Here is a 27656-nt window from a genome sequence, read left to right on the forward strand (position 1 = left end):
CTTCAGGAGTTAACCTCGAGGCAAAATCCAGAGCTGGAGTCCCGAAGGCAGCATGTGTCATTCTGGCAACTCCTGCAACATCGCTGGAACCAGTTGTATTGGCTCTTGCCTTTCCATTGGACCATTTCAGCAATGTGGGCAGGGGGGATTTGCTGCTTGGGTAACATCCTATCCTCCATACTACTTTACCCAGGCTTCATGCTCTGGAGAGGACACTTCTTGATACAGAGTATGTTACCATAGTCTCTCGAGACTGAAGGATGCCTATGAGTTTTCATTCCTCCTTTCCTTTCTGCCTGTTTGGTTTTCTCAGGATATCACCTTTTCCAGTGTTCTGCTTTTTATTTTATTTTTTAAATGGTGCAACTTTTACACCATAGTGGAAACTAAAAATAAAATAAAAATAAGCAAAAATGTATAGGCTTGAAAATGATGGTCAGCTACAAACAAGGAGTGAAGGGAAGGTAGAGTAATGTAGGTAAGGAGGGGACAGAGATGATGTCAACTCTTCCTGCATTCTGCTTTTCTATTTTTCAGTGTTGTCACTTTTGCAGCCCCATAAGGACCTGGGGCAATACATGCCCCTTCTTCTTAGAGAAATGAATGTGACTATGACACAGTGAAGCCATCTTTAACTGAGCAATGATAGGATGGTGCTTTTAGAGCAGGGAGCTTTCCATTCCAGATCAGCGCTTTGGGTGCAACCAGAGAAGGTTTTTGTTAAGCAATAAACTTTCTTCAAAGAATGCCAGATTATCATCTCCCTACTCCTCCTGTTTAGCTAATGATTCCTTTCTTAAAACTGACCTCAAAATGTGTTGTTGTTTTTGTTAATGGAGGAAAAGACAGGGTGGGACTACACAGGCATTTGTCCGGCTGTGGGCTAAACCGCAGAAGCCTGTGCTGCAGGGTCAGAAGACCAAGCAGTCGTAAGATCGAATCCACGGGACGGAGTGAGCACCCGTCGCTTGTCCCAGCTCCCGCCAACCTAGCGGTTCGAAAGCATGCAAATGCAAGTAGATAAATAGGGACCACTTCGGTGGGAAGGTAACAGCATTCCATGTCTAAGTCGCACTGGCCATGTGACCACGGAAGATTGTCTTCGGACAAACGCTGGCTCTATGGCTTGGAAACGGGGATGAGCACCGCCCCCTAGAGTCGAACACGACTGGACAAAAATTGTCAAGGGGAACCTTTACCTTTTTTGGTGCACCCTGGGGGCAGGTTGGTTCACTCCTTTTGCTGCCCATCAGATGATATAATTGCTAGAGCAAACCAGCCTGCCCCCAGAGCATTCATACCCACACCTTTCTGGGTCCCTGTGAGTGGCTACTCTTTTTTACATGCAGGTAGGATTGCTCTGTTTTTGTTTGTTTCAAGCACACATTGTCCGATCATTGGGATCAATCAGTGTCTTCTGACTGGTAAGGCTAGGAGCTTTCTCCTGAAGCACAGCTGTATCTTTTGGCAGAGGTTCATTGAGGACAGGAAAAAGAGTTCCCACTGAGTCTGGTTTCAAACTAATGATGGGAGATGTGTGTGTGTGCATATGTGTTACATGTAAAATATCTGGGCAGTTTTTCTACCTATATAGGTATAGCAACTATAGCTAGTTAAAGTTTGGGGCATTCACATAAATCTAGTAGTAAACAAGTGATGTTGGCTAAGTAGATTCTCAGTCACTTGTGGCTGTTAGCCCACAAGACTTTTAGCCCACGAAATATGCGATGTGGTTATAATTAGCCACATTCTGGATTCCAGCCATATTCTTCTGACCCTCCTAAAAAGTAATCAATAAAACCTGTACACAAATAGCAGCTGTTCTATATAGGAACCCCCCCAAGGAGTCAGTGTGTATACTGGAGGCTTTGTCTTCTGGCAGGTCGTCAGGGTGTGTGCGCTTCCTTCCATAGAATTCCCAGATTAGCAGGGGCCGTGGGCTGACAGGGCTGTTCCTGTAGCGCTCTCATGGCCTCAATCAGAATTTCCAGTGGTCTCAGCTGCTAGATGAAAATTATTAAAATAATTGAAAAGATGGACCTGATAGACAGGGGAGACACTGTTGGTCTCCTCCTCATGGTTGCTGAAGTCCTTCCCTGCATATTCCGATACCAAATATTTGTTGGGCTTTCTAATATTTATGCACTTCTTCTCATATGTTACAGTATGGAAAGTTCTGTACACCTTAAAAAAACTGTTCAGGGTTAGGGTATTTTGTTTGTTTGTTTTCAGATCTCATCTCATGTCTCAAAATTCATTGTCAATTTTTATGGTTGTTTTTTACAGTCAAATTTCTCTCTTAATTCTAGAAATAAAACATACCGGACAACAACAAAAAATATCTTAATAGCAAGTGTCTGATAGGTTAGCTTGCATATCATCAGTGTGAAGGAATCTCAAACTCTGTATCAGCCACAACAGATATTTTTTCTTACTCAGACTTCCTTAATTGAGAAGGAAAGGAAAAGAGAAAGGCAAGAACATATTTCAAGCACATGGAGGTAGGTTTTCCTCTCTGTTCAGTGGGAGCAGTCCCTTAAAAAAATGGGAGCCTGCACTAGATCTACATTTTGGCCTTGGTCTGTCAAGGGGTAGCATTACACCATCCTAAACATGGAACAAGATATACCCCTGAGAACAATGCAACTTTAAACCTTGATTTGCTTTGTAATATGTGAAGTTCAAAACACTCACCCCCACACAAAATGACACAAAAGACAGGCATTCACTCAATTTCACTCAAAACTCAGTTTAATGAACAGAAAAAAAGAAACAGAAACAGAAAAAGAGGCAGCTGTTTTAGGGAGCATAAACCAGAATAACGTGTCAATATACCTCAAATATACCTCTGTTGGCTTTACCGGGCTATTCCTCGGACAACAATAAATAGGTTTTGTGGTAACAGGTTTTGTGGGTGTTAAAGAACCCACAAAAACAAGAAAAGAATTCAAAACCAGTACTGGCAGATTACAGGTACGAATTCTCAGTAGATCCTCTTCCTGTTAGCAGAGTGGGGACAATAACAGATTTCAGGCTGAGTTCAGCAGCACCTTCTTAGTACACATTCTAACAATGGTGGAAAGAAAGAAAGATTGTTACAAAGGGCACACCAGTTGCCACAAAGTTTTCTTCCTTCCTCCCCCCTATTTTTTTTCTGTTCCATTTGTGTTCTGCCTTCTACCCTAGGGCTTACATACTCTTAGCTGGGTCTAATGGATAGTAATTTGTCAAAGGATGGACTTCCTTGAACAGCCTTCTGGCAGGCCTCTTCATAGATAGTTGAGTGCTGCAGAATTGGGGGTGAACCAGCAGAGGAAATGTTCTAGTCAATGCTGGGCGGGCTGAGCCCCTCTTCAGTTTGCCCCAGCGTGCCACAATGTGCTTGACACAGCCCTGCCTTGTGATATCATGGGAAATTAAAATGACAACTCTTTAACCTAGTCCCCTAGCGCTGATCACAGTGTGGCAGGGGAAGAATGCAAAGAGGAGCCAAAGAATGCTTAGTTGGAAATTTGTGTCAAATGGTGCCATACTGGAAAACCAGGGCTAACCAGAGAGCTTTGCAACACACAATGCTTTAAACCTGTGTGTGCAAATCGTCTTGCCACATTCACCATGAGTCTTGCAACAACAACATCAATCTAGACAAATGTATTTTGTGTTACCTAGTTCTTGAAAAAAGAACAACCTTTGTACTCAAATAAATCTGTTAATATTAAAGGTGCCACCAGACTATGTTTTGTTTGTGCTCTGTGTTTTTTGTACTAAGAATCCTACAGCAAAGACTAGGCTGTCATTTGGCTCAGTAGATACTTCTCTGTCTCGAAAAGTAGCTTCTGGATAAGATGGAGTGTTTGCAATTCCCTTTTCCAGCCAGCTTATCATAATAGTACAAAGAATAGGGAAGTGAGGAAGGAAAATCAATAAGCCAGAGTCAACTCTAATTGGGAGGACTAGCAATGGTTCAGTCTGGAATCTCAGATTCCTGCAATCCAGAAATGTGATGTGCTCCAGTCTACACTTACTTTCACAACTGGAAGTCCAAATCAATAGATTCATAGAAAAAGAAAAAGTTATCTGCTTTTCAGAGCTTGGAAAAGGTTTTGTTTGTTTGTTTTGGGAACTGTAACTCCCAGAATCCCCAGTCAGCAAAGTAACTTTTCCAAATCCCGCAGCTTTCCTTCCAGAGCTGTACTGTAACTGTGGGAAAATGCCCACTTACCCCCCTTAGATCCCTCCAAGGGACCCACGTAGGGTATACCTGCTTCCACAATACCTTATGATGCTCCAAGCTTCCAGGATCATTTGATCCAAAATCTCTATGAGCTATCTCACAATCATCAACCATTTCTCTGGCCTCATTTTCACGAAACCTTAATTGGAAAGAAGAGAAACAGGAGAAGACATTATATTAGAAGCATACCTAAGCGCTGCTTACCCTATGTGCATTTTTGCTATTTGGATTTAAAACAGTTATGTAACTTTGCTCAGATCATCATGGACAAGTCAGTGTCAGAGACTGGATTAAGCATTTGAAATTCCTTGTCTAAAACAAAATGGCAAAGAAAGAATGTTAACAAAAAGTTAGTCTCAAGTCCCTGGGCTTCTGCCTATAATGATTTAAAGTGTACAGTATATGCATTGTTCAGATGGATCTACTGGACATCTCCCTATGGGGCAATACCCACAGCATTGTTCTCATAATTTGGTAGAGTGCCTTAACAGCTGGCACTTGGGCCTCCCAGTTAAAGATTAAAACAGAAAACTGTCAAGAGTTCAAAGGAATCTTCTACTCATCACATCTGTTGCTAAAGTAAAGCCATGCTTAATTCTAAAAGATAACAAGAATCCTATAAGTATAAGTTTTTTTAATATTCCCCAAAGGGGAAATGCATAGGAGTGGGAAAGTATAGCATCACCTGTAGACCTAAACAATTTTTTTACTAGATGTGACAATAAGGTACACAATAAAACAAGACAAATTACATGCACAGAAAAATCTATAGTCTGAAAAAGCCATACACCTTAAATAATCATATCGTCAAATTACTAGTAGTAAGGTATAATCACCTTCTTCATTTTTCCTATTGATAACAAAAGGCCCCAGATCCTCTTACCTAGCTATGGTGGCATAGTCCAAATGGTGCAACTTTTGGAGGTGAATTGCCCCTAGAAATCACCGTAGATGTTACATTGCCATGATCAGTTGCACGCTGATTTGGAAGAGGCAGTGTGCAATTGATAATGGCTACAGTGATTTCTTAACTTGGGGCAATTTGCTGCCAAAAAGTAAGCCATTTGCACACCAGTGCAAGAGGACTTTTGGGCCATGTAGCATAAAAAGTATACTTGATGCCTGCTCAATGGCCCAAGAAGGAGTTTCTCCAAAGTCTTTCACTGTTTTATTTTCGATAGGAGAAGAGGCCGTTTACAACTTTTTATTTGTCCACCAGCTGTTCCATGGGCATCTGTGATACTCTAAATTCCAATGAAGTATCTTACCTGCGCTCTTGTTTTACCACAAGCATAGCCATATTATGACAGCCATGTCAGAAACGGCAGAGGCAGTGTCTGTTTTGAGTATCAGGGATGTTCTGTACTCTGGCCTAGTTCTCCTCACCCTGTCTATGGCGTATTCATTACTGAACTGTATGTTGCACAGTTGCATGTAGGCACAAAGTGCTGGATATAAAATGTATGTGTAGTACTAGGCATGTTCATTCTTACTGGAGACACACTTTTAAACAGAAAAAAAATTATTTTAAATTAGACAGTGCCACCTACTGATGATATATAGTATCACCACAAGTTACTCCCTAATACTGTGTACTCCAAATTCATGCAGAAGTGTTTTCAGTCTGGGAACATAGCCCCTGAAAACTCTTTTTGCTACAGATCTAGCAATCCATCATTGCTCTGTTTTAGAAGCACATATTCCCAGTGCCTGGACTAAGATCAGCCACAATGGGATTTCTCCTTGTAATGCAAGTGACAGCTTGAGAGAAATTCCCTTCCTCTTCTGGATTTTAAGGGGAAGATTTAAATTGCTGTGGGTGGTGAGGAAGGATTGATCATCCCACAAGCACCTCTTCCCTTCCCTGGCAGTAAGAATACAAGGACAGCAAATTAAACAGCATACCATTTCATGACATACAAAATCTGCAGCCTGGAGCAATCACCTTAATTCTATTTAATAGTAAGGTCATCCCGAAGAAGAGATTACATAATTAGTAAATTAAAAGGGAAATAAAAGGGGGAAAATGAGCAAGACTGCAAATTAAAAGGAAAATACAGTAAAAGAAAAAAATAAGCAAGACTGTTCAATGAGGACTCCATGAGCTTCTTCGGTTTTCTCCAGCAGCCATAGAATGTCAAGGATGTCTGTTGGAGGTGAGGAATGGAAACAGGGAAACAGTTATCAGGTTATTTGCTTTTTATTATTTATTATTTCCCTGCAGTAGATGGAAAATTTGGGAAGTAGTAGGCATCCTGAAGTCTCAAGAGACTATGGTAAAGTGCTCTGAATAGAGGTATTGGAACCACGTGTAGTGTGGCTGAGAAGGCCTATTCGAGAATGACAATCCCTCTATTTGAGAATGACAATCCCACACTGAAGACAAATACAGTCTGTCCCCTGTCCAGCTCCCTGATTTTATTGCTTTCAGGACTGCCTCTTTGCCTCAGCCTGCTGGACAAGGGTCTCCTCAAATTGAGAGAGGCCGTGATGCACCCCCTGCCTCCAGGCTGAACGTTCAGATGTCAAGGTTTCCCATCTGTTGAGGTCCATTCCTAAGGCCTTCAGATCCCACTTGCAGATATACTTGTATCGCAGCTGTGGTCTCCCTCTGGGGAGATTTCCCTGCACTAATTCTCCATACAGGAGATCTTTTGAAATCTGACCATCAGCCATTCTCACGACATGCCCAAGTCAATGTAGATGTCGCTGTTTCAGTAATGTATACATGCTAAAAATTCCAGCTTGTTCTACAACTACTCTATTTGGAACTTTGTCCTACCAGGTGATGCCAAAAATGCATCAGTGACAACTCATATGGAATGTTTCAACTTCCTCTCCCGCCATGCACAAAGGGTCCAGGACTCACTGCAGTACAGGAGTGTATTCAGGACACAAGCTCTATAGACCTGGATCTTGGTATATGCCGTCAGCTTTTTGTTAAGTCATACTCTTTTTGTGAGTCTAGAGAACATGGTAGCTGCTTTGCCAATGTGTTTATCCAGCTCGACATCTAAAGAGAGAGTGTCAGAGATTGCTCAGCCCTGTATATATGAAATCATAAACAACCTCCAATTTTTATGTAGAGATGGTAATAGAGGGAGGTGAGTCCACGCCATGGTCCATAAATTGTGTTTTCTTCAGGCTGATTATTAATCCAAAATCTTAGCAGGCTTTGCTAAATTGATTCATAAGTTGTTGGAGGTCTTCTGTAGAATGGGCAACAACTGCTGCATCATCAGCAAAGAGGAATTCCCACATGCATTTCAGCTGGACTTGGGTCTTCGCACTCAATCTAGAGAGATTAAAGAGCTTTCCATTTGATCTAGTCTGGAGATAGACACCTTCTGTTGCAGTTCCAAAAGCATGCTTCAGCATGACAGGGAAAAAAATCCCAAACAGAGTCGGTACGAAGACACAGCCCTGTTTCACTCCACTTCAAAAGTCAAAGGGATCTGATGTTGAGCTATCAAAATCTATAGTGGCCTTCATTTCCTCATGAAAGGAGATGATGATGTTAAGGAGCCGAGGTGGACATCCAGTCTTGGGAAATATTTTTAAAAGGTTCTCCCTGCTAACCAAATCAATGGCCTTTGTAAGATCTATGAAAGCCACAAAGAGTGGCTGTCATAGTTCCCTAAATTTCTCCTGCAACTGTCTGAGGGAAAATACCATTTCTGTAGTGGATCTGTTAGCTCGAAATCCACACTGTGATTCTGGATAGACTCTGTCTGCAAGCACCTGGAGCCTCTTCTGCACAAGAGAGGCAAGCAGCTTCCCTACACTGCTGAGAAGAGAGATGCCATGGTAGTTATTGCAGTTGCCCCTGTCGCCTTTGTTCTTAAACAATGTGTCAATGTTTGCATCCTTCATGTCCTGTGGTACTCCACCTTCCCTCCAGCAAAGACAAAAGATTTCATACAGCTCAGTGGTGATGATCTCTTTACAGCACTTCAGCACTTCAACAGGAGTGTTATCCTTTCCAGGTTCCTTGCCAGAGGCGAGGGAATTCAAGGCCACTTTTATTTCTGCCAAAGTTGTTTTACTGTCCAACTCTTCCAAGACAGGCAGGCCCTCCATGTTATTTAATGCTTCTTTGGTTACTACACTCCCTCTAGAATATAGCTCAGAGTAGTGCTGCACCCAGTGTTCCATCAGCTGCGCTCGGTCCTGTAGCAGATTTCAAAGGAGCAGATTTCTTCTTTATTGGACCCAAAGCCTGCTTGATATCATCATACATTCTCTTAATGTTACCTGTGTCCACTGCTTTCTGTATCTGAGAGAAAAGCTGAAGCCAACAATCATTAGAACATCTCCTGACAGCCTGTTGGAGTTTGCTACGAGCTAAGAGTTTGGGAAGGAACAACAACAGCAACAAAGTACAGCCTTTCTGTTCTCACTTTCCAAAAACTTCCCCATCCACAGAATACAGCAGGATCAGTCAATCTGCAACCCCAAATCCATGCTGGGGTATCATCAGGTACCTCTAAATATGTTTTTTTTTCTTTTTTCTTTTTTAAATTGAGGGCAAAACATTGGGTTTTTGCATTGGGCCCCCGACATCTAAACCTATCCAACAAAGGAAATCAAAACTGTCAGTAGGTGTCCAGTCCTTTTCTGTTTTATTTAATCTACAGTGGTGCCTCCATTTACAACCATAATCCATTCCAGAAGATGGACGTAACTCAAAATAGTCGTAGGTCGAAGCACCATTTCCCATAGGAATGCACTGAAATGCGATTAATCCATTCCGGCCAAAGGAAAAAAAATCACCAAAAAAACAAAAATCACTCCAAGACTCATTGGAAATGCAATTAATCCCTTCCGGCTGAAGGGGGAGGGAAGCAATCAAGCGTGCAAGACCCATTGGAAATGCACATAAAACAAACAGAGCAGATTGGAAATGCACAGAGAACAAATGGGGCAGGTTGGAAATGCAAAGAAAACAAAGGAAAAAGCAAGGGAAGCATGCAGGACCCATCAGAAATTGGGGGGACCAAAAAAAGCAACCACCACCCCAGGACCCATTGGAAATGGGGGTGGAAAAGCCAAAAAACAAACAAACCCTCCAAGACCCATTGGAAATGGGGAACCCCCCAAAAAGCAACCAACTCCCCCAAGACCCATCGGAAATGGGGGGGAACCAAAAACAAACAAACCCCCAAGTCCTATCAGAAATGGGGAACCCCCCAAAAAAGCAATCAACCCCCCAAGACCCATCAGAAATGGGGGGAAAACAAAAAACAAACAAGACCCATCACAACACAGAAACATAAACTCCCCAGCTCAAAATCATGCTGTAAAAACACCCAGAACAGTTTTTAAAAAGCAGGAAACAGAACCTTACCTTACAAGGCAGCCCGAAGCTTCCCTGCAAACACACACACATGCTGTCAGAAGCAGAAGGAGGCAGTTTCAAGCCTCCCATGACCAGGCACACTCTCTAACTCAGTGGTTCTTAACGTGGGCAATAATGCCCCCCAGGGGGCGATTTCGGTTTTCAGGGGGGCGGTAGAATGAAAAGGGGCGGCATGGGGGCGCTGGAGCAGAAGGGGGGCGGTAGGGGGGCGCTGGAGCAAGCCAAACCTGTGAAGATGGCTGCAGCCTTTTTACAGTGTTCATGAATATATATTTTCCTCCAATTTTAATTTAGTTTCAGACTTTTTGTCTTGAAATTTTTAGTTCCTGCATTTGTTTTTATGCCCTTTTTATATTTCTTTTTGCGTCTTAAAATTCACTTGCAACTAAATCATTAAATGTTACTTTTTGGGGAGCATTTCATTTTCTTGGAATTGAATTTTGTTTTCAGGGGTCATTGGATTTAAGTGTCTTAAATAAATAAATAAATAAACAAACAAACAAACAAACAAATAAATAAGATATCATCACTGCGGGGAGGGGGGAGATGATAACTTCCTCAATGGCTCAAGGGGGCATTTCTTTCAAAAAGGTTAAGAACCACTGCTCTAACTGCTGGGGCGAAAGAGCTACAAAGAAGCAGCCTCGTTGCCACCTACAGTTAGCAATTTGAATTCCCTGCCCTTTTTCCCTGGCTTTTTCTGTTCATAAGTGGAAGCTTCCGGTCACAAGTAGGAGCAAAATTTTGCGGCCAGAGCTGGTCGTAACTCAAAATGGTCGTAAGTGGGGACATTGGTAAGTCGAGGCACCACTGTATTTAGAAATATGTTAGAACATTTTCAGGCCTGATGTGGCCATCAGAGAGTGCTGAGGACAAATAATTTTCTCCCAGCTGCACTAAAGTTGCCCATCCCGTGATCTGCTATATGCTGTCAGCTATAGCATATAGCAGGTGGATGTGGTGGCACTGCAGGTTAAACCGCAGAAGCCTCTGTGCTACAAGGTCAGAAGACCTGCAATCATAAGATTGAATCCACGCAACGGAGTGAGCTCCCATCGCTTGTCCCAGCTCCTGCTAGCCTAGCAGTTCGAAAGCATGCAAAAAATGCAAAATGTGAGTAGATAAATAGGTGCCACCATGGTGGGAAGGTAATAGGGTTCCGTGTCTAGTCACGCTGGCCATGTGACCACGGAAACTCTCTTTGGACAAACACTGGCTCTACGGCTTGGAGAAGGGGATGAGCACCGCCCCCTAGAGTCAGACATGACTGGACAAATGGTCAAGGGGAACCTTTACCTTTACTATAGCATATAGCAAGGGAGCGTTCACACTGAAGACAGCCGGCACAGGATCCAAGCCCTTTAGCTCAATAATGCGCAGCAAGGGACACTTTCAGGATGATAGGAAAGAAAAAGTAGGACTTCCTTCCTTCTTTCCTGAAGGTTCTCTCTGGCGCCCCAGGCGGCTGGTGAGTAGTGGGGCCACCAGAGAGCACATCAAGCCGATTCTGTACAATTTACACTGGTTACCAGTTGCTGTCCGAGCCCAATTCAAAGTGCTTGTTTTGACATATAAAGCCCTAAACGGCTTGGGCCCTGGATACTTGAAGGACCGCCTCCTTCCATACGAGCCTATCAGGCTATTAAGATCTAGCCAGGGGGCCCTTTTGAAAGAGCCATCCCTCAAGGAGGTAAGAGGGATGGCTTGTAGACAAAGGGCCTTCTCGGCAGCTGCCCCCAGACTATGGAACGCCCTCCCAACTGAAATTCGTCTGGCGCCGACACTGATGATATTTCTGCACCAGTTGAAAACCTTCCTGTTCCAGAAGGCTTTTAATTGAAATAACATTAACTGTGGGTCTTGATGATGGCAATTTAAATTTTAATTTGTATTTTAATCGTATTTTAATCATTTTATATTTTATTGTGTTGAATTTTAATTGTTGTAAGCCGCCCAGAGACCTTTGGGTAGAGTGGGCGGCATATAAATAAATAAATAAATAAATAAATAAATAAATAAATAAATAAATAAATAAATAAATAAATAAATAAATAAATAAACAAACAAACAAACAAACAAACAAACAAACAAACAAACTCTGGACAAAAACATTCTCATTCAGAGCTAGATAGAAAATACATGGCAGTTTTTTGTTCTTCTCCCCAGATTTCAACATACTATATCTTTACATTTGGAGACTGTTTCAGAAGAGCGTCATGAGATACATACCCACAGACACTGGGAATCTTGGCAGAATTTGATAAGGTGACATGAGCCTTAGGTTCTGCGATTCCATATACCACTAGGTCCAATGTGGCTTCCTCTTCAATAAGTGGCTGAGCTGGAACACGCTGGACATGGGGCTGCAGAAGGGGGCAGGAAGAACACAGAAGAGGAATCATATAAGACGACATCTAGTGCTGTTTGCATGATGCTAGTGATGTCCTGAACCTGCATCAATGTACAGAACCGTTGATTCACACACACAATTCAAGAATGGCATTTTCATTTCAAACAACAACTGAAGCCTGATTCTCTGTGGAATCTAACGTCTGCAGTTCAGTTTTACTGTTGTCAACCACAGAGATTTGGAAGGTGGGGAGGAGATTTTAACCACAAGTTAGAAGATTAAAATGCAAATCATGTGTGTCGCAATGCTGAACATTTACAGCCTTTACAACAGAAAGATAAAGAGGTCAAGTCTGGCTCAAGAGATGTTGATTTTTGTAGCACAGGACAGAAGGGCACCTGTTCTCATTCCCCATATTCAATCAGAAGAGACTGGCAGTGGACTCTTACTTTCTGTACTGCTGACAGGATGCTGTTTTCAGCTGTACATGTGAGGACAACAAGCCGTTGTAGTGGACACAGGGCACGCCATGCAACCAGTACATTTTTGCCCTCTAAGATTTGCAGCTGCTTCTTTCCTCCACATCTGCCCCCCGAGGTGGTCACTTCACTCTACCTAGCAGTAGGGGTGGTCCCGTCTGAGATGTTTCCCTGATGTATTTGTCCTGGTTGCACTCATATCTGCTGTTCAGTCAGCATTGGTGGTCTTCTGCATGTGCATCAGACATTTTCAAATTGCTTCCTCAATTCTATTTTTCCCTTCTCAGACCAAAAGACTTTGAATCTTAAACTGAATATTTGAATTGGCTCCATGTTGGGTGTTTCATTGCAATACACACCAATTACTAGACTAAAAATTATCAAAGAGGTATTACGGCTGCAGCAAAACATTCTGGATGCATTTTCTTCTAGGTTTAGCCATCATCTTTAATGCAGAAGATGCTACTATTTAAAATGGAATTGGAATACAGCATAGGAGCAAGCCCTTGCCTCCAGAGCAAAGAGAGCTCAAAAGATTCAATAGTACAGTCAACAAAAAGGCCTTGATTTATTTCTTTTAGAAAAGGGAAAGGCAAAATAATATTCCAAAGTTTCATTCAAAAATAGAACGATAGTGTTCAAAGACAACGGACTATTTTCAAAGTCTCTTATTTTCGCTATTGTATAAGCACATAAAAGGTCATCATAATGGAAGATAACTTTCATGATCCTAGAAAGCCCTCCTTACAGGTAGAGTGTTCCAGCTCTAAGATTTCAAATAATGCTGGCTATATATGTGGCCTGGCTGTACTCACAGGGAGCCTTCACTCCCGCAGGGATGTTCTAGGCCCTTATCTGAATGTTCATATTTCATATATTTATCTTTTAAAAAAAAAAAAAGTCTTTGGGGCTTGTAAAGAAAAAACATGTAGGCAGCGTTCTATCCAATTGTTCCTTCTAACAGAGTATAATGGAGGCTGCAATCCTACACAGATTGACTTGGATAAGTCTCACTTGATTCAGAAGTCCTACTGCTTATATATTCCTAGGACTGCACTGAAATAAAGCTAACCCTACTAGGCTACCTCTATTTATGTTCTGGCAATCTGTTGAAGACTCAGTCAGAACTAAGGTCCTACTAGTAAATTAGACTGAAAAGATAGGTCATTGTGCTTTTCTTTTGTACCCACTTGAGCTATTGCATAGAAATGTCACAAACTGTACCACCCCTCGTCCCAGCTTCATGGCCTTTTGATCCCAAGGTTTACACTTCTCTTGTCTATACATGCAGGTGCCAACTTTGGATAACACATCATGGATCAGATAAAGTAAGATCTAATATAAGAATGAAAGTTGAGGCCAATACATACGTACATTAGGGAAACTTACCCTTAGATAGTGAAGCTATTCTGCCCTAAGGGCAAGGCAAGGTAACATTTACGAAAACTGCAATGCTGTTCTGAGTTTCTGTGCCTAGCTTTCAAAAGTTGCTTTTTTCAGGCAACACCTACTCTCCCACAATCCCATAGTGGCTGGGAAATTCTGGGAGTTGGGGACAAAAGTAACTCATCTCAGTCTATACCATGGAATGCAGTAACATATAAATAAATATGGCATAACAAGAGAGCGAGGCAGGGTGGCTGGCCAAAGGGGTATTTTCAGGTATGGTCAGCACCGAGGCTAGTAGAAAAACCAAATGAAGAGAAAGCAGAGGAAGAGAACAGTTTTTCTGGTGCTTAATGTAATAGCATAGAGGGCTTAGTGAAACATGGAATAGCTTTTAACAGCTGCTTTTAATGAGGGGGGGGAAGAGACAGCTTTAGGAGAAGGTGATTCATTCCTTGGGGGAAATCTGTGCAACTACCAGGCTGTGTCTGCTGTTTATTTTAGAAATAGCTATAGCCTGCCCTTTTACTTAGAGTATTTAAGGGCTGTTCACAGTGAAGGTTGCATGCCCCTGGCTACTGCTATCTCATCTCATTCAGGCTGGCAGTGTGGCACAAGCATGGCAGCAATGGCTTGAGGCAAGATAAACTTAACAACTCAGTGGCAAATGTGTTGTTCACACATTAAAAGAATGACTTGCCTATTCAATTGTAATGGAACATCATTTTTTTCCAAAGAATAATCCTCGCTCAGGCTTTCATCTGAATACAAATTCATCAAGCAGGCTGCTTAGCATTTCCCTCAGTCAGAACTACTTCATACCCATTTATTAGACTTCCTGATGGTCTCCAGGTAACCATTTTTTTCTCTTTACAAATTACAGGAAATATAAAAGATGAACAAGTTCAGTGGCAGCGGAGTTGTGAATGTCAGTTGTGAATTATTCTGCCATTAGTTTTGCCACATCATTTTTCAGGGTATAAGTATCTCTGCTGTTTTGTTGTCATTCTGCCAATATTATTTAACACATATGGAATGTCAACACATTGTAGACATAGCCCTATTGGGTATACATACAATCAACAGCTCACTGTGTGAGCCACTGTGACAAGAGTTAAGAAGGATTCTAGATGGAGGTTCTCTGAAGAAGGCTGGGCAGGAGAGAGTTCTGAATCTATTGGAGAGATATCTGGGTGATTTGCAATAGATCCGCAAGAATATCCAACTTCTAATTATCAAATTCTTGCAGTAAATAAAATGACTCAGAAGTACACGTGTCCTAAATTAAAGGAATGAACTTCATTCTGAAGTGAAGAAAGATTGGGAGAACCAGGATTAGATTTTAATATATTACTGAGTTACTGAGCAGCATGGAAATCCAGAAAACTGATCACACAATACTCCTATTCTCTGTGGCCTGAACTGATATCTGATGGCTTTCATTCTGACTCCAAAGTATTGCTGTTAGCTTCCTAAAGGCTTTTGCCCAGAGCTCCTAGGTAACCAGCTACCTATAACTAGTTACTTTTTGAGTAATGAGTAATAAAAGAAGCAGCAACAGAAAAAGTGACACAACAAGTACTTACAACAATACTTTTTTGGCATGACACACACACTTTCAATTTTTACTTTTATGTGTATTTTAAAAGGCATTTTGATAAGATTTTTTAAAATAATTCATGCCATTTTCTTATCAGTTCTAATTGCATGGGAAGTATTCTTTGATTTTTGCCTTTTTTGTGTTTGCAAAATGTGATATCAATATTGACCCTAAAGCTAATATCTACCTGTGATTTTCTGGCCTAGTAATGACAGCACAATGTATTAATAATATGCAACACAAAAAATTGCTATGTGATTAAAGGAATGAAAATGAATATGGCGGTCTGGCTGTCAAGAAATAACAAGGAATACAACCAATTGCTTAAAAAAATAATGTTCCAAGCACTACTTTTGATAAAGCCCCCCTCCAAATACTCCCCAACAAGTTTAGTTGCCATCTGATAAGAGGTGAAGTCTCTTTTTTTAATGGAATACTAACGGGTTAAAGAACAGAATGAAGAAAGCAAGAATAAATGGGCATTTCTCCCAAGAGAGATATAAATAATGTGTTCCTCCAAGGATCTGTATTTCAATTAGTGTCTTTTAGCTGGTTCATTAGTGAACTGGAATTAGTGGGAAACTGTGAAGTGACCAAGTTTGCTAATTGCTTATGGAGGCTAAAACAAATTGTTTATGGAGGCTTTAAAAAAGGACATCAAAAAGCTCCAAATATACTTTAAACTAGGGAAATGGACATCACTAGTGTATTACTGCATAATATAGTAGCAATAACTGACCTCAACAACTTTAATGAAGAGTTGGACAAACTTGTGAAGGATAAGGCTACAAATGTCTAAATAAATAAATAAATATGCAAGCAAGCAGGCAGGCAAGCCGGCAAGTAGACAGGCAAGCAAACACTTGTCATGATGATTATAAACTACCTGTAATGTCAGAGACAGCAAAATTGTGAATGCCACTTGCTAGATTGGGAGGTTGTTATTGAGCTCAAGTCCTGCATGTGAGATTCTCATAGGCATTTGGTTTGTCACTGCAGAACAGAATATGAGACTAGGTATGCCTTTGATCTCTTCTAGAGATGGGCACAAACCACCGAACCAGCAGTTGATGCTGGTTCATTTTGTGTGTGTGTGTGTTCAGCATCTCATGCCCATTTCTAATCTCTTCTTATATTCTTAATGAAATTTACACTGAACTAATTATGGGGCATGCATTACCACAAAGGTTAGCTCAAGCTGTGACTTTGTTACCTTCACTTCCCCAACTGGAATCACATCCGCATTTCTACTTGCAATATGAAAATGTCACTTTTAAAAAAAAATATTTTCCAAAATCATCTCCTATTACATAATTACCCATTTAGAAGAAGAAAGCCTCCGGCGCTGCTTGTACATATTGATGAGTCTGTTCCAAGGATATAACTCCGTTTTGGCAGGTTCTGCTCGCACATCTTCTGTTTAAAAGAAAAGCCACACCATTGAGTGACCAGGAAGTTTCTACATTTTTTTGCCCTTGCGGTAACAACAGTACAATAACATGTGACACAGTTTCAATGCTTTCTGTTACAGGGAATAATTTTACTCTATGTACGTACAAGAAAAATCAGGAGAAAAATTCTATCTTGTCTGTGACATGTGAAATAATCCAGACATGCAGAACAGTCCTTCTGCAAAATACACAAAATGTTCATGGAGTGATGAATTGACATTCATCTAAAAAGTTTGAATGACATCAGCTAGCTGATCCCTGTTTTAATCCAGTTGACTTCAACAGAAATTGGCTCTTTCAATTATAGTGCTACAGGAAGGCCTCTGGTTGTACTTCCAGTCTTAGCCATCTTGGTGGGCCATCGGAGAAAATACAGATTACTTCAGTCATAAACTGTGACATCACATTGGTAATTTGGGAAGTGACGTAATTACACAGCAGCTGCCAAGTAAGTCAATGGAGATCACCTTTCAACCCTCACCTTTCAGAAGGTATTCTCTTTCTTCCTCAGCACTGCTGTCCTTAACACCTGCTATAGTTCCTGCAGCCATAGAGACTCCATCATCTGCACACAGAAGCTGAGAGGTCCCATCCCTAGATCCAAAACAAAGTCTTTTTTTTTTACTTTTGATTTTTTGCATGTTTAACATAACAATATAAACTTAAATTACACTAAAAAGAAAGAAAGAAAGAAAGAATTTAAAATGAGCGAAACAGAACCAAGAGAACAAAACAAAACAAACAGACAAACGGTCAATACAATACAAAATAGCATGGTATTAAACCCGGACAAGACGGAGGTCCTGAGGGTGGGTGGCCCCTCCATTGGTGGTTTGGGAAACTCCCTCTCTTTTGGAGAAGTGACTCTCACCGTGAAAGTGAGGTTCGCAGCTTGGGGGTCCATCTGGATCCAGCGCTCACCATGGAAACCCAGGTAGCATCAGTGGCCCGCTCTGCCTATTTCCATCTGTGGTGGATTGCCCAACTGTATATGTTGATGTTGGGGCCCTCACCACTTTGGTCCATGAGCTTGTAATCTCAAGATTGATTCGACTACTGCAATGTGCTCTACATGGGGCTACCTTTGAGATTGATGCAGAAGCTTCAAATGGTGCAGATGTGGCAGCCAGACTTCTCAGTGGAATGAGAAAATGTCAGCATATTTCCCCCCCCTCTGGCTGCCTTGCATTGGCTGCCTATTCATTTCTGCATTGATTTCAAAGTGTTAATAATGACATATAAAGCTCTAAATGGTTTAGGACCTCGATATCTAGTGGAACGCATCCTTTCACCTAGATCTACTTGAATCACTCATTCTAGCCAGGAAGGGCACTGAGGGGGCCTAATGCCGAGGGTGTCCCGGAGAGAAAGAACAAGAAATCGGGCCTTCTCAGCAGTGGCCCCTTGCCTTTGAAACAGTCTCCCTTCAGATATCTGTCTGGCTCCCTCGCTGGGTGTTTTTAAGAGCCAACTTAAGACCTGGCTCTTTAGGCAGGCGTTCAGGCATCACTTGATTATTTTTATCTTCTCCCCCATCTTGAATGATATTACTATTGTTGTTCTCTGTTTTATTATATTGCTTTTATGCTATTTTTATTGTTAGCTGCCCAGAGTAGACTTGGGTCTAAATGGACGGGGTATAAATTAAATAAATAAATATTATGTACGTCCACAATAAACTATCTTATGCATTTACAATGAGTGAATAAAGGGCTTGATTAAAAGCAAGCCACACAAGAAAGGGTCACCACACTGAGCTCTGATCTGTCATAGGGATGGAAATCCACATTCATTCTTCACATCCTAATATTTGTAGGCAAATTCCACTTGCTGCTACCAGTACTGTACTATTGCATTAACACTAACATAGTGATTTGTTAAACAGAATAAAGCCAGAACTATTGGTAGTAGAGATGGGCAACCGCCACAAGATGTGTTTGGCAGTTCAGTCCCCCGGCCCCTCAGGTGTGTGCCCACTCAGAAGCAGTGTCCTGGCTTCTCGGCCCTGCCTCCTATGGATGCTGCTTTTGAGTGGGTGCTCGCTAGAGGGACAGAGCGCTAAACTGCTTAACACCTGTTGCAATGGTAAACGAACCAAGAGAAATTGCCGAACCACTGGCTTGTGCCCATCTGTAATTGGTAAGGGTTTTTTTTTAATAATAAAAAAAACAACTGCCGTGGATGAAGACTGACTGTAAGGCATGCCTTCTGACTGACTGGCTGAACAAAACCATTCATCTTTCTCTAAAAGGCCCTGATCGTCAGTCTCCATTGCAATATATTTCTTGTAATAATGGACTATGAAATTCTGTTGGCAAGGAAGGCCTAGTGCAATTGCTACAGACAGTAAAAAATATATATTCAGCCACTTCTAATACTATGAACGATCAACTGCACATGATTATTAATTCCATGCTCAGAAGCCACAGAGAAGTTTCTGGATTAATCTGTAGGACTGCCAAGTTTTGTTAAAATGCTGACACCTCAGGCTAAGTCCTTCAGAGCAGGTTCTGAAGTCTTTTTCCCTTTAGGGCAGGGGTGGGAAGCTATTCCCTGCCAGATCTTCTTAGACTGCAGCTCCTGTTAGCTCATCTCCTAGCCAGGAGAGTCAGTGGTCGAGGATGATAGGAACTGCAATCCAAAAACATCTGGAGAGCCACTGACTATGCCTGCCCTAAGGGGGAAGGATGTCTGAACATACTCAGAGGCACTGAATCAGAAGGGTCAGCATTTTCTTTAAATTGCCTTAGGGCAAGGACCAGGCTTAGTGACAATGCCTTAAGGATAAAATGCTCTGGAGCACTGCCAGGTGTCTTTGCTTTGTGAAAATAATTCCCTCTTTTCTGAGACTATCGTTTGTGACTCATTTTCAGTTTTTCCGGTAAGGATTACAGCAGCTTGGGACAAGAGCAGGGAATAGTGCTGACATTTGCTCTGGAATGGCCGGCGCATTCACAAGGCAGCAGCTCCAAGACAGGCAAACTTGTATAGTCTTGCTCGATGAACCCTGAAAAAAGCTACCACCCACTTCCACATAGTTCTCAGTAAGGGCAGACCTCCATCTGGTCAATGCACAGCTCACACATTTGTATTAATAGTGACTGCATGTACGCACATGTGCTAAATCTGGTTCCGCTGGATTTTTATTCCCTTGTTGGCAGCTAGCCACACAGATAATAAGAGAAACCTGTAAAATTCTGACTGACTGTTAATGAATCTAGGTAAGAATTCATGCAGTGAACTTTTGGTTAGCCATGATCATGTCCACACATGATCAACAGAATGGACAAAATCTTGTTGGCATAAATTTGTGCCAGTGTAACCTGGATCACATGCCAGAAGCTTTTAATTAAAAGTAATGAAAAGCCCCCTATTCCCTTCCTTTTAGGTTCTGAGGCTCCCGAGGGTTTCCTTTTGCCCTCAGGAAGACTTTCATAGTCTTGCAACATAGGGGAAGCCTTTATTCATTGTTGTTGTTTTTCAGTCACTATGATTGGGATGTCCGTTGTTGATCTGGGGGCAATTTTTTACTATTACAGGCTTCTCCCAATCCCAAGACTCCCAAATACTTCGTCAGAGCAAAAGGGGGCCCAGGAAGCATCAGAACTTAAAAGAAGTGGAACTGAAAACCTTTCACCACTTTCAATTAATGCTTTTGGCACCTGATCTTGGTTATGCTGGTGCAAATTTATACCAACAAGATTTTGCCCAGGCTAATTCACACAAGGCAAAACTATTTTTGGGCCATTCTTGGCCACTAGTAGCCAGAATAATCATATAATTATTAATCATAATAATTAATCATATAAGCACTCTACTTCTAATTAGTACCTATGAAATAGTCAGAGGCTAGTTAACACAAAAGCCTATAAAAGGGCTTCACAAAATGTGACAGGTTATCATCACACATTTTACTATCATAGTAAAGGAGGGGGCTAAGCTAGGACATACTCCTTTTGCTGATAAATGAAGTACCAATATTTCCTGCAGGAAATAACTTGGTTGTCTAATGTAACTTCGAGGAGTCGATCTCAGATTTTCCACAGTGAAGGCTGGCAGTCTACTGGATGTTGGTCCTTTTCAATCCTGTGCCTTGCATCGAAAGTAGTGGCCTACAGCCCACAAAAGCTGGTTCCAAATAAAACATTAGTCTGTAAGGTATCCCTGAACTCTTTGTTATTTAACTTATTGGCAAAACTGAAAGCCTAAACATTTTATTCTCCATACTCAGAACATGAACATAGCTCTGCAGACTCTACACTTACTCTGCTAGTGTTTCACTGTCACTAGACTCTTCTTTTTCTGCTCCTGCGACAAGGACTTTTTCACATGGATGCTGGACCAGCTGATGTATCATGGAGCCAGCAAAACCATCAGCATCTCCCACCTCTAACCCAGTTGAGTTAAGTAACTCAGAAAGCTTATTCTCATAGGCCGGGGTGGTGTTTTCAAAAGCTGTGTCCTTCAGCAGTGATGGTCCTTTCCTGTGTTGCTCCATCATGCCCTCATGGACCTCACTGGGAGAAATCTTGGTAGTGATTAGCTTTTTGCCCAGTAACATCGCCTCACTCTCAGCCTGCCCAGAACGCTCCAGGAGCTGATCATCTTTTTCTTTGGGAACTTTTGCCTTCGGTGTTTGACCCTCTTGTGTGACACGCCTGCTGCTGCCAAAGAGGTTTCTGAAGAACTGGAGCACTGGAGGCCTGCGGGAAACTGACGAGGCTGTGAGAGTCTCCATCAGATGGAAGTCTTTTAGGGGTTAGTCTGAGGGATTGTTGGGACACCTGGGAGGCACTCGGATGCCTCAACAGAGTTGACACCTCTCAACAGACCAGGATCAGGGCTTCAAACTGAAAAAGCCCAACTGCTCAGAACCCTCTGAGAATTCTAGAGCTCTCGGAGGGGGCGGAGCCACTGAGAGGCGATTTCTCCCCCTCCTCAACATTTCACAATTCAAAGTTCAGGGTGAGTGGCATACTTTTTTGGTAAGTCAGCCAATTAAAAGATGGATAGGAGTGGAAGAAAAAAAAACTAGAGGGCAAAAATTAGTCTATAGTACGTACTTATATGCTTAGTCTGTAGTTTTCAATATAGTCTCTTGCTCAGAGATTTAAAACTATAATAATAAAGCTTCAGAAATATTTTCAAATTAATAAATAAAACTTGCATTTTAAAAAAAACATGTATCTTGGTCTTCAGCTGTGAATCTCATGTCAATCCAGTAGTATTGAATAATGGTATCACTCCGGAAATATTTCCAAGGGCTAGCTGTGTTAGTCCATCACAGTGAAAACAACACAAAAGTCTCATAGTATTTTCAAGATTAGCAAACTTTATTTGGCACACAGGTTTTTTTTTTTTGTTTTTTTTTTTTTGGCACTGTAGCCCACTCCATCAGGTGCATTGAGAGTTGCCTCCAGTGGCACATTATTATATGTATGCTTTGGGAGTGTGTGTAGAAGGGTGTAATTTGTGAGGTGAGAAGGAACTAAAATGGAAGAAGCATAATATTAGGTAAACAATATAGCTGTGTGAGTTAGACATCTGGTTGTGGATGTTCCACAACCAGATGTTGAGAGTTCGATTCTCCACTGTGCCTCCTGCGAGTACAGTCACCCTCTTGCTGCCTTGGGCAAAGTCGCACAGTCCCAAGAAAGGAATGGTGAACTACTTCTGAGCACTCTCTACCTGGAAAACCCTGAAAAGGGTTGTCATAAGTCAGAATTGACTTGACAGCACACAATTATTAAAACAATGGGAACATAAGAAGTGGTCTTATACAAGAGTAAATGATCCTTCCTTCTATTTAGCTCAGTATTCTTAGCTCCAGGGCTAGAAAACCTTTAGTCTTCCAGATGTGAATTTATTCCCATGATCCCTCACCATTGTATGATCTTGTTGGGGCTAACTGGATTAAAGTCCAACAACAAATGGAAGGCCACTGGTTCCTCAGCTCTGAACTACTCTGACTGGTAAGGTTCCAGATGGAGAGTAAGCCTACCATTTACTAAGTCTGTGAGAGATAGGGCAGAAGAACACCCTATACCACCCAATTGTCATCCCCTCTACCTTGGAAGGGAGAACGAAACACAGAGACACAAGGTGGGAGGAGGGTGAAAGAAGATAGAGACAAGCCACCTGTTGTGGGGAGAGAAGAAATCAAGATGGGGGTAAGAGAGAGTGGTGTGAGGAAGAAAGATTGTTTAGTAGAACTGGGAGAGAAGACCAGAAAAGGCAGGAATTAAGGAGAAAAGGGCTGGAAAAGAAGAGGAAGAGGCGAGTGTATATAGGGGACAAGTTCACAGAGAGGGGAGGTAGAAGCATGAGCCATGGAAACAAGAAAAGAGACAAAGGATGGGGATGGTTGTGGATGGAAAATCCATGGACTCATAAGTGGGAAATGTTAATGATACCAAATAAGCAGGCAGACAGAAGAAGGAACGCCTGTCCCACCCCCTCCCAGGAAACCTTTTTACTGGGGGGAAAGGGGAAGTAGAAAGTGGAGTTGGAATATAAGAGAAGAACAAGTCCAGATAGAAAGAGAGAGAATTGTGAAGCACCTACATGGAGAACTCAGACAGTTTATGGGGGCCTCATCCACAAGATGGTGGGCAATGACATCCTCAGAGAGACTATCATGAGAGAAAGAAGGGCTGAGGAGAGGAAACATTGCATCTGTTGCTGTTGTCACTACAGGAAGAACCCAGCAAACTTTAAGGATGTGACTCTCAGAGACTTGGGGGCTATGGACAATTCTGTGTTTCAAATTCTGAACCAGTTCCTCTCTTCCTTGACAGAGAAAGAGAAAGGTGAGCCATTAGCTATTGTAAATAGTTCTTTGACTGTTCCAGAAGTAAAAATTGAATTTTTGAAACTAGACCCAATGTCCGTTGTATCTGTGGAAAGGGGTACATTGGAGGGGGGGAGCTCAAACAAGAACCCTCACAATGTCATATTTGCATGTAAATTTAAAATATGCACTCTACCATCAAGCTATATAGACAGCTCAAGCAGGACATTCTAAAGTAGGTGCATTAGGGATATACTTACACAAGATGTGCAGAAAATAGCAGTGTGTGTGTGCTTCCTTCCAGTAGAAGCTCTTGTGGTGCATCTTGTAACATATAACTCAGCAGTTAAAATATTAAATTGAACCTTGATGAGAATATAACACATAACATGCACAAGCTATAGAAGATGCTAAAACATCAAAGAAGGGTAAACTAGCAGTTCTTTAGATGCTAAATGGCAGCAGACGTGGACCAGGTGGATTTTTTAAGTATCTGACCTATGTCTGAAAATAAATATATTTTATAACAGGGCAAGCTCTACCATTTGGCAAAGTGAATCAACTCTTTTAAGTGGAAGATTCTAGGAAAACAGCAGTAGTTCTTCTTGAACCCTCAACCATTTCTTTTCTTTGAGAACAAGAATCAAGTTTCCCTTTCTCTCCAACCTAGCCTGCTGTTCTCATGTATAGTAGTAGAAGATTCTTTTTCATTGCCAGTGTAAGGTTCAACTGCCAGCCTGATCAACTTCTGCACATGGCATGAGAAGGCCATTCTGCCTTTTGCTTCAGACAGCAAAGTGTCTTGTGCTGGCCTTGCTTTGCTAATGCCTTCACAAATGCTGCCATTATCTCTTGGGACATTGTTCATTCATGGTTCATTCACATGAAAGGTACTAATTTCCCCTCCAAATAATATGAAGATGTTTCTCTACTTCCCTACTCTGGAATATATAATTTTATTCCTATATCCAAAACTGTTAATGGAATGTCAGTCAACTCCAGATAAGGCACTCTTACTCAGAGATGCTGGAATGTGATTGTAAATTTAATGTCTTTGTTCAGTTTCAAGTGAAATTTAAAATGAGTTTACAATAAATAAGGCACATGTACACTAAGTGGGAGTTGGCGAAAACCCTTACAAGACATTTCATTTTGTTTGGAGTTTTGCAACTGTGCTGGCAAGCAACCAGTTCTTTTACATTCAGATAGATGTAAACAGACAGGAAGTATTGTTTTCAAGGACAATGTCATTCTTTTCTGATCTTGCTGTATTTACTCATGCCTTGATTACCTCCAGATTACACAGTACTGTAATCCCATGAGGATAATTTTGCAGTCTGCCTGGAGGACAATGCAGTCAGAGCAAAATGGAGCAGCAAGGCAGTAAGAAGAACCCGATTATTTGATTATACAATGTTAAGGGGGAATTAATTCCTAATCAAAGTGCTAATTTTGACATAAAACCATTTGAGCTGGAAACCTAAAGAATTTTCTTCTTCCCCCATGGACTTGTTCACACAACAGAGTCATCAAGGGAGGCTCTGCTTTACTAAGCTATTTGCAGCTTGAGGTAAAGAATTAAATTGCACCTTCTTCCGTCCCATGTAGAAAAGCTGAATGGAATGGTAGTTGAATCTTTTTACAACACTGGCAGTAGGACAGTGTCCTCCTTTAAGCCAGCAAGTTCATTCAGAAAGTTCAGGACAGGCCACAAAGAACACTCAGTTCTCTCCTCTACAACCATGATGCTGCTCCCAGCATATGTTGTCTGAGGAAACTGCCTCACTTTGGCAAGTGACAGGGCCAGGCCTACTGCTTAAAGTTTCTATGCCACCTAAAGCTTAAAGGGTGAGAATGTGGAGCAAGATCTTTTAATTGAACAGGTTTGCTGATGCTGTTCAAGGAGTCCCTTCTTCTTTTTGTTCATTTTCTTACTCTGATCTGGTTATTTTATTACTCTGAACTGAAATTCTATATGCTCATTTGCCTGGGAGGAAGCTTAAATAAACAGAATAAGCATTACTTCTGAGCAGACAGAGAAAGGATGCGGCAGCCTTTAGTTTGTAAGACCCCAGCAGAGGTGTTAAGTGTAAGCCCTTTGGGAGCTTGTTAATTTAAAGAGTTGCCTTCAGTTAGAAGCAACTTGGCAAGCAACAACAACAGTAAACATGCATGGTATAGCATTGTTAGTTATGATCTGTTATTTTATTATGAAGTTTGAATACACCTGACACAATAAATATGCTGTCTTTAAGATGCCACTGGATTCTTTATCATAACAGCAAATGTTGCTACAAGTTCACACAATGTCAGAAAGATTATATGCAAGAAATATCTGAAGATTTTTTTGTGAGTCTGGTAGAAGCTTACATAGCTCCTGTGTTCTTAGATATGCTGTAGGAGTAACAAATGAATAACCCCCATCAATGTGAAAAGTTGTTAATTTGCTAGAGGGGGGCAGAAATCCTACATAAAATAAGGCATGTGTCAAAATCTCAATACCAGTGATTCCCTTCTGCAGTATCCCTGATTCTTGGTGCTATGTCAAAAATTGAGTCATAATTTGTAGCATGAGTATTTCTCAAGAGATTTAATTTTTACACAAGTACCTGTATATTTATTATTATATCTTGCAGATTATTCTGTTTCAACAGAATATTACCTTTTCCCGTGTACAGCATTCTGTTATTCTCTCATAGTTTGTGTATGTTTAGCTATCAAATGCAGGCTATTAATGCATGTCAGCTGTTAGACACTGTCAAACACTGACTGGATGTCAGGTATCAAATTCCATTAAACATGGGCTGTTCTTATATGTCAGCTGTTGAATAGTGAGCACTGCAGCAACCTAACTAGTCTATTCTGTACAGTTATTATATTGCAACGGTGGGAGACCAGCAGCCTTCTGGCTTTTGGTGGAAGTGTATTTCTCAAATGCCCTAGCCAGCACAGACAATGATTCAGGGTGCTGGGAGTTGTAGCCTATCAGGAATATTGCAAATTGGCCACCCTTGTTTTTTGCTATGAATTGGGTGACAGCATGTGAAAGTTACTGCATGACACCATGCTCAGTTGCAATGCCAACTTTGAAAATGTTCTAGCTGTATATGTCATATGGTAATAAGCCATATGACATATACAGTAGAGGGAATTGTAGTCCAAAAAACACAAATATGCCACCCCTCTACCTCCAAGCCAGAAGGTGGAAGCCACATTTTTTGCAGATGTGAAACTCTGATGTCCAGTAGTATCTCGACAGATGTTATGTGCCATCTAGTTGCCTCCCACTTACAGTGACTGGAACTCTGAGATGTTCAAGGCGTGATTTACCATTGCCACCCCTAGTCAGTTTCTGTGGATGAGCAGGGTTGTAGCCTAGAGCCTCTGAACCCTAATCCAACACTCTACCCACTACTCCACACTAACACACACGCACAAGACAACTGGTGGAAAATGGTGGTTGTATCTGACAGAAATATAACATAACCGTTATTTTGTGCTAAGCCTGAAGAAGTAGGAAGTTTCCAATTTATTTGATTTTTAGTGATCCAATAAAAGGATTCACTCACTGGTACATTTGTATAATCCTGGTGACCCTACAGCTTTTTCCATGTATTTTCCAGCAGTGCATGGAAAGGGGTCTGAGGTAAAGCGAAGGGGGCAAAATGAGTCTCAGCTGTTCTACTCAGTGGGTTGGAGCACAGGAGTCAAGAATCACCATTCGGCCTCCTAGAAGGGGGACCTCTGTGTGTGTGGCGCGCGTCCTTGGGTGAAGGGCACTAAACCATTTGAGACTATGTCCAGAAAACAACCGGGGACTGAGTTGAGGGCAAAGTCATTACAGTATCTCTCTTCGACCGTACCGTTCAGCGGCAACGAGTCGGGCCCTCGCTAGAGGGAGCTGAACCCGACCTTTCCCGCTTTCTCTCGGTTTGCATCTATGGTTTTTGCCGGCGACTTTCCTTTCTCGGGTCTAGCCTTTCGCTTCGCCCCTCCTCGCCGAAAAG

The 27656-nt window shown here is 41.6% G+C and overlaps 1 protein-coding gene across 1 annotated transcript; it reads right to left on the reverse strand.

The window, feature by feature from the left end:
* Positions 1–1304: 1304 nt before the first annotated feature.
* On the reverse strand, positions 1305–27642 carry LOC144589007 (uncharacterized). Its single transcript, XM_078392726.1, has 6 exons — positions 27513–27642; positions 17341–17453; positions 16727–16824; positions 11823–11956; positions 4277–4373; positions 1305–3066 (listed from the first exon to the last, which is right to left on the reverse strand). Exons 2-6 carry the CDS (start codon positions 17408–17410, stop codon positions 3055–3057), a joined length of 411 nt encoding a protein of 136 aa, XP_078248852.1. The 5' UTR covers positions 17411–17453; positions 27513–27642; the 3' UTR covers positions 1305–3054.
* Between the last annotated feature and the right edge of the window lie 14 nt (positions 27643–27656).

Source organism: Pogona vitticeps, chromosome 4, assembly GCF_051106095.1.
Source record: "Pogona vitticeps strain Pit_001003342236 chromosome 4, PviZW2.1, whole genome shotgun sequence".
Lineage (NCBI taxonomy): Eukaryota > Metazoa > Chordata > Lepidosauria > Squamata > Agamidae > Pogona > Pogona vitticeps.

Coding starts and splice junctions, on each gene's coding strand:
- LOC144589007 (XM_078392726.1), bottom strand. CDS start 17,410: ATGGCTGCAGGAACTATAGCAGGTGTTAAGGACAGCAGTGCTGAGGAA. Junction 11,957..16,726: donor GGCTTTCTTCTTCTAAATGG/GTAATTATGTAA, acceptor CCCCTTCTGCAG/CCCCATGTCCAGCGTGTTCC. Junction 4,374..11,822: donor AAGATTCCCAGTGTCTGTGG/GTATGTATCTCA, acceptor TTTCCAATTAAG/GTTTCGTGAAAATGAGGCCA.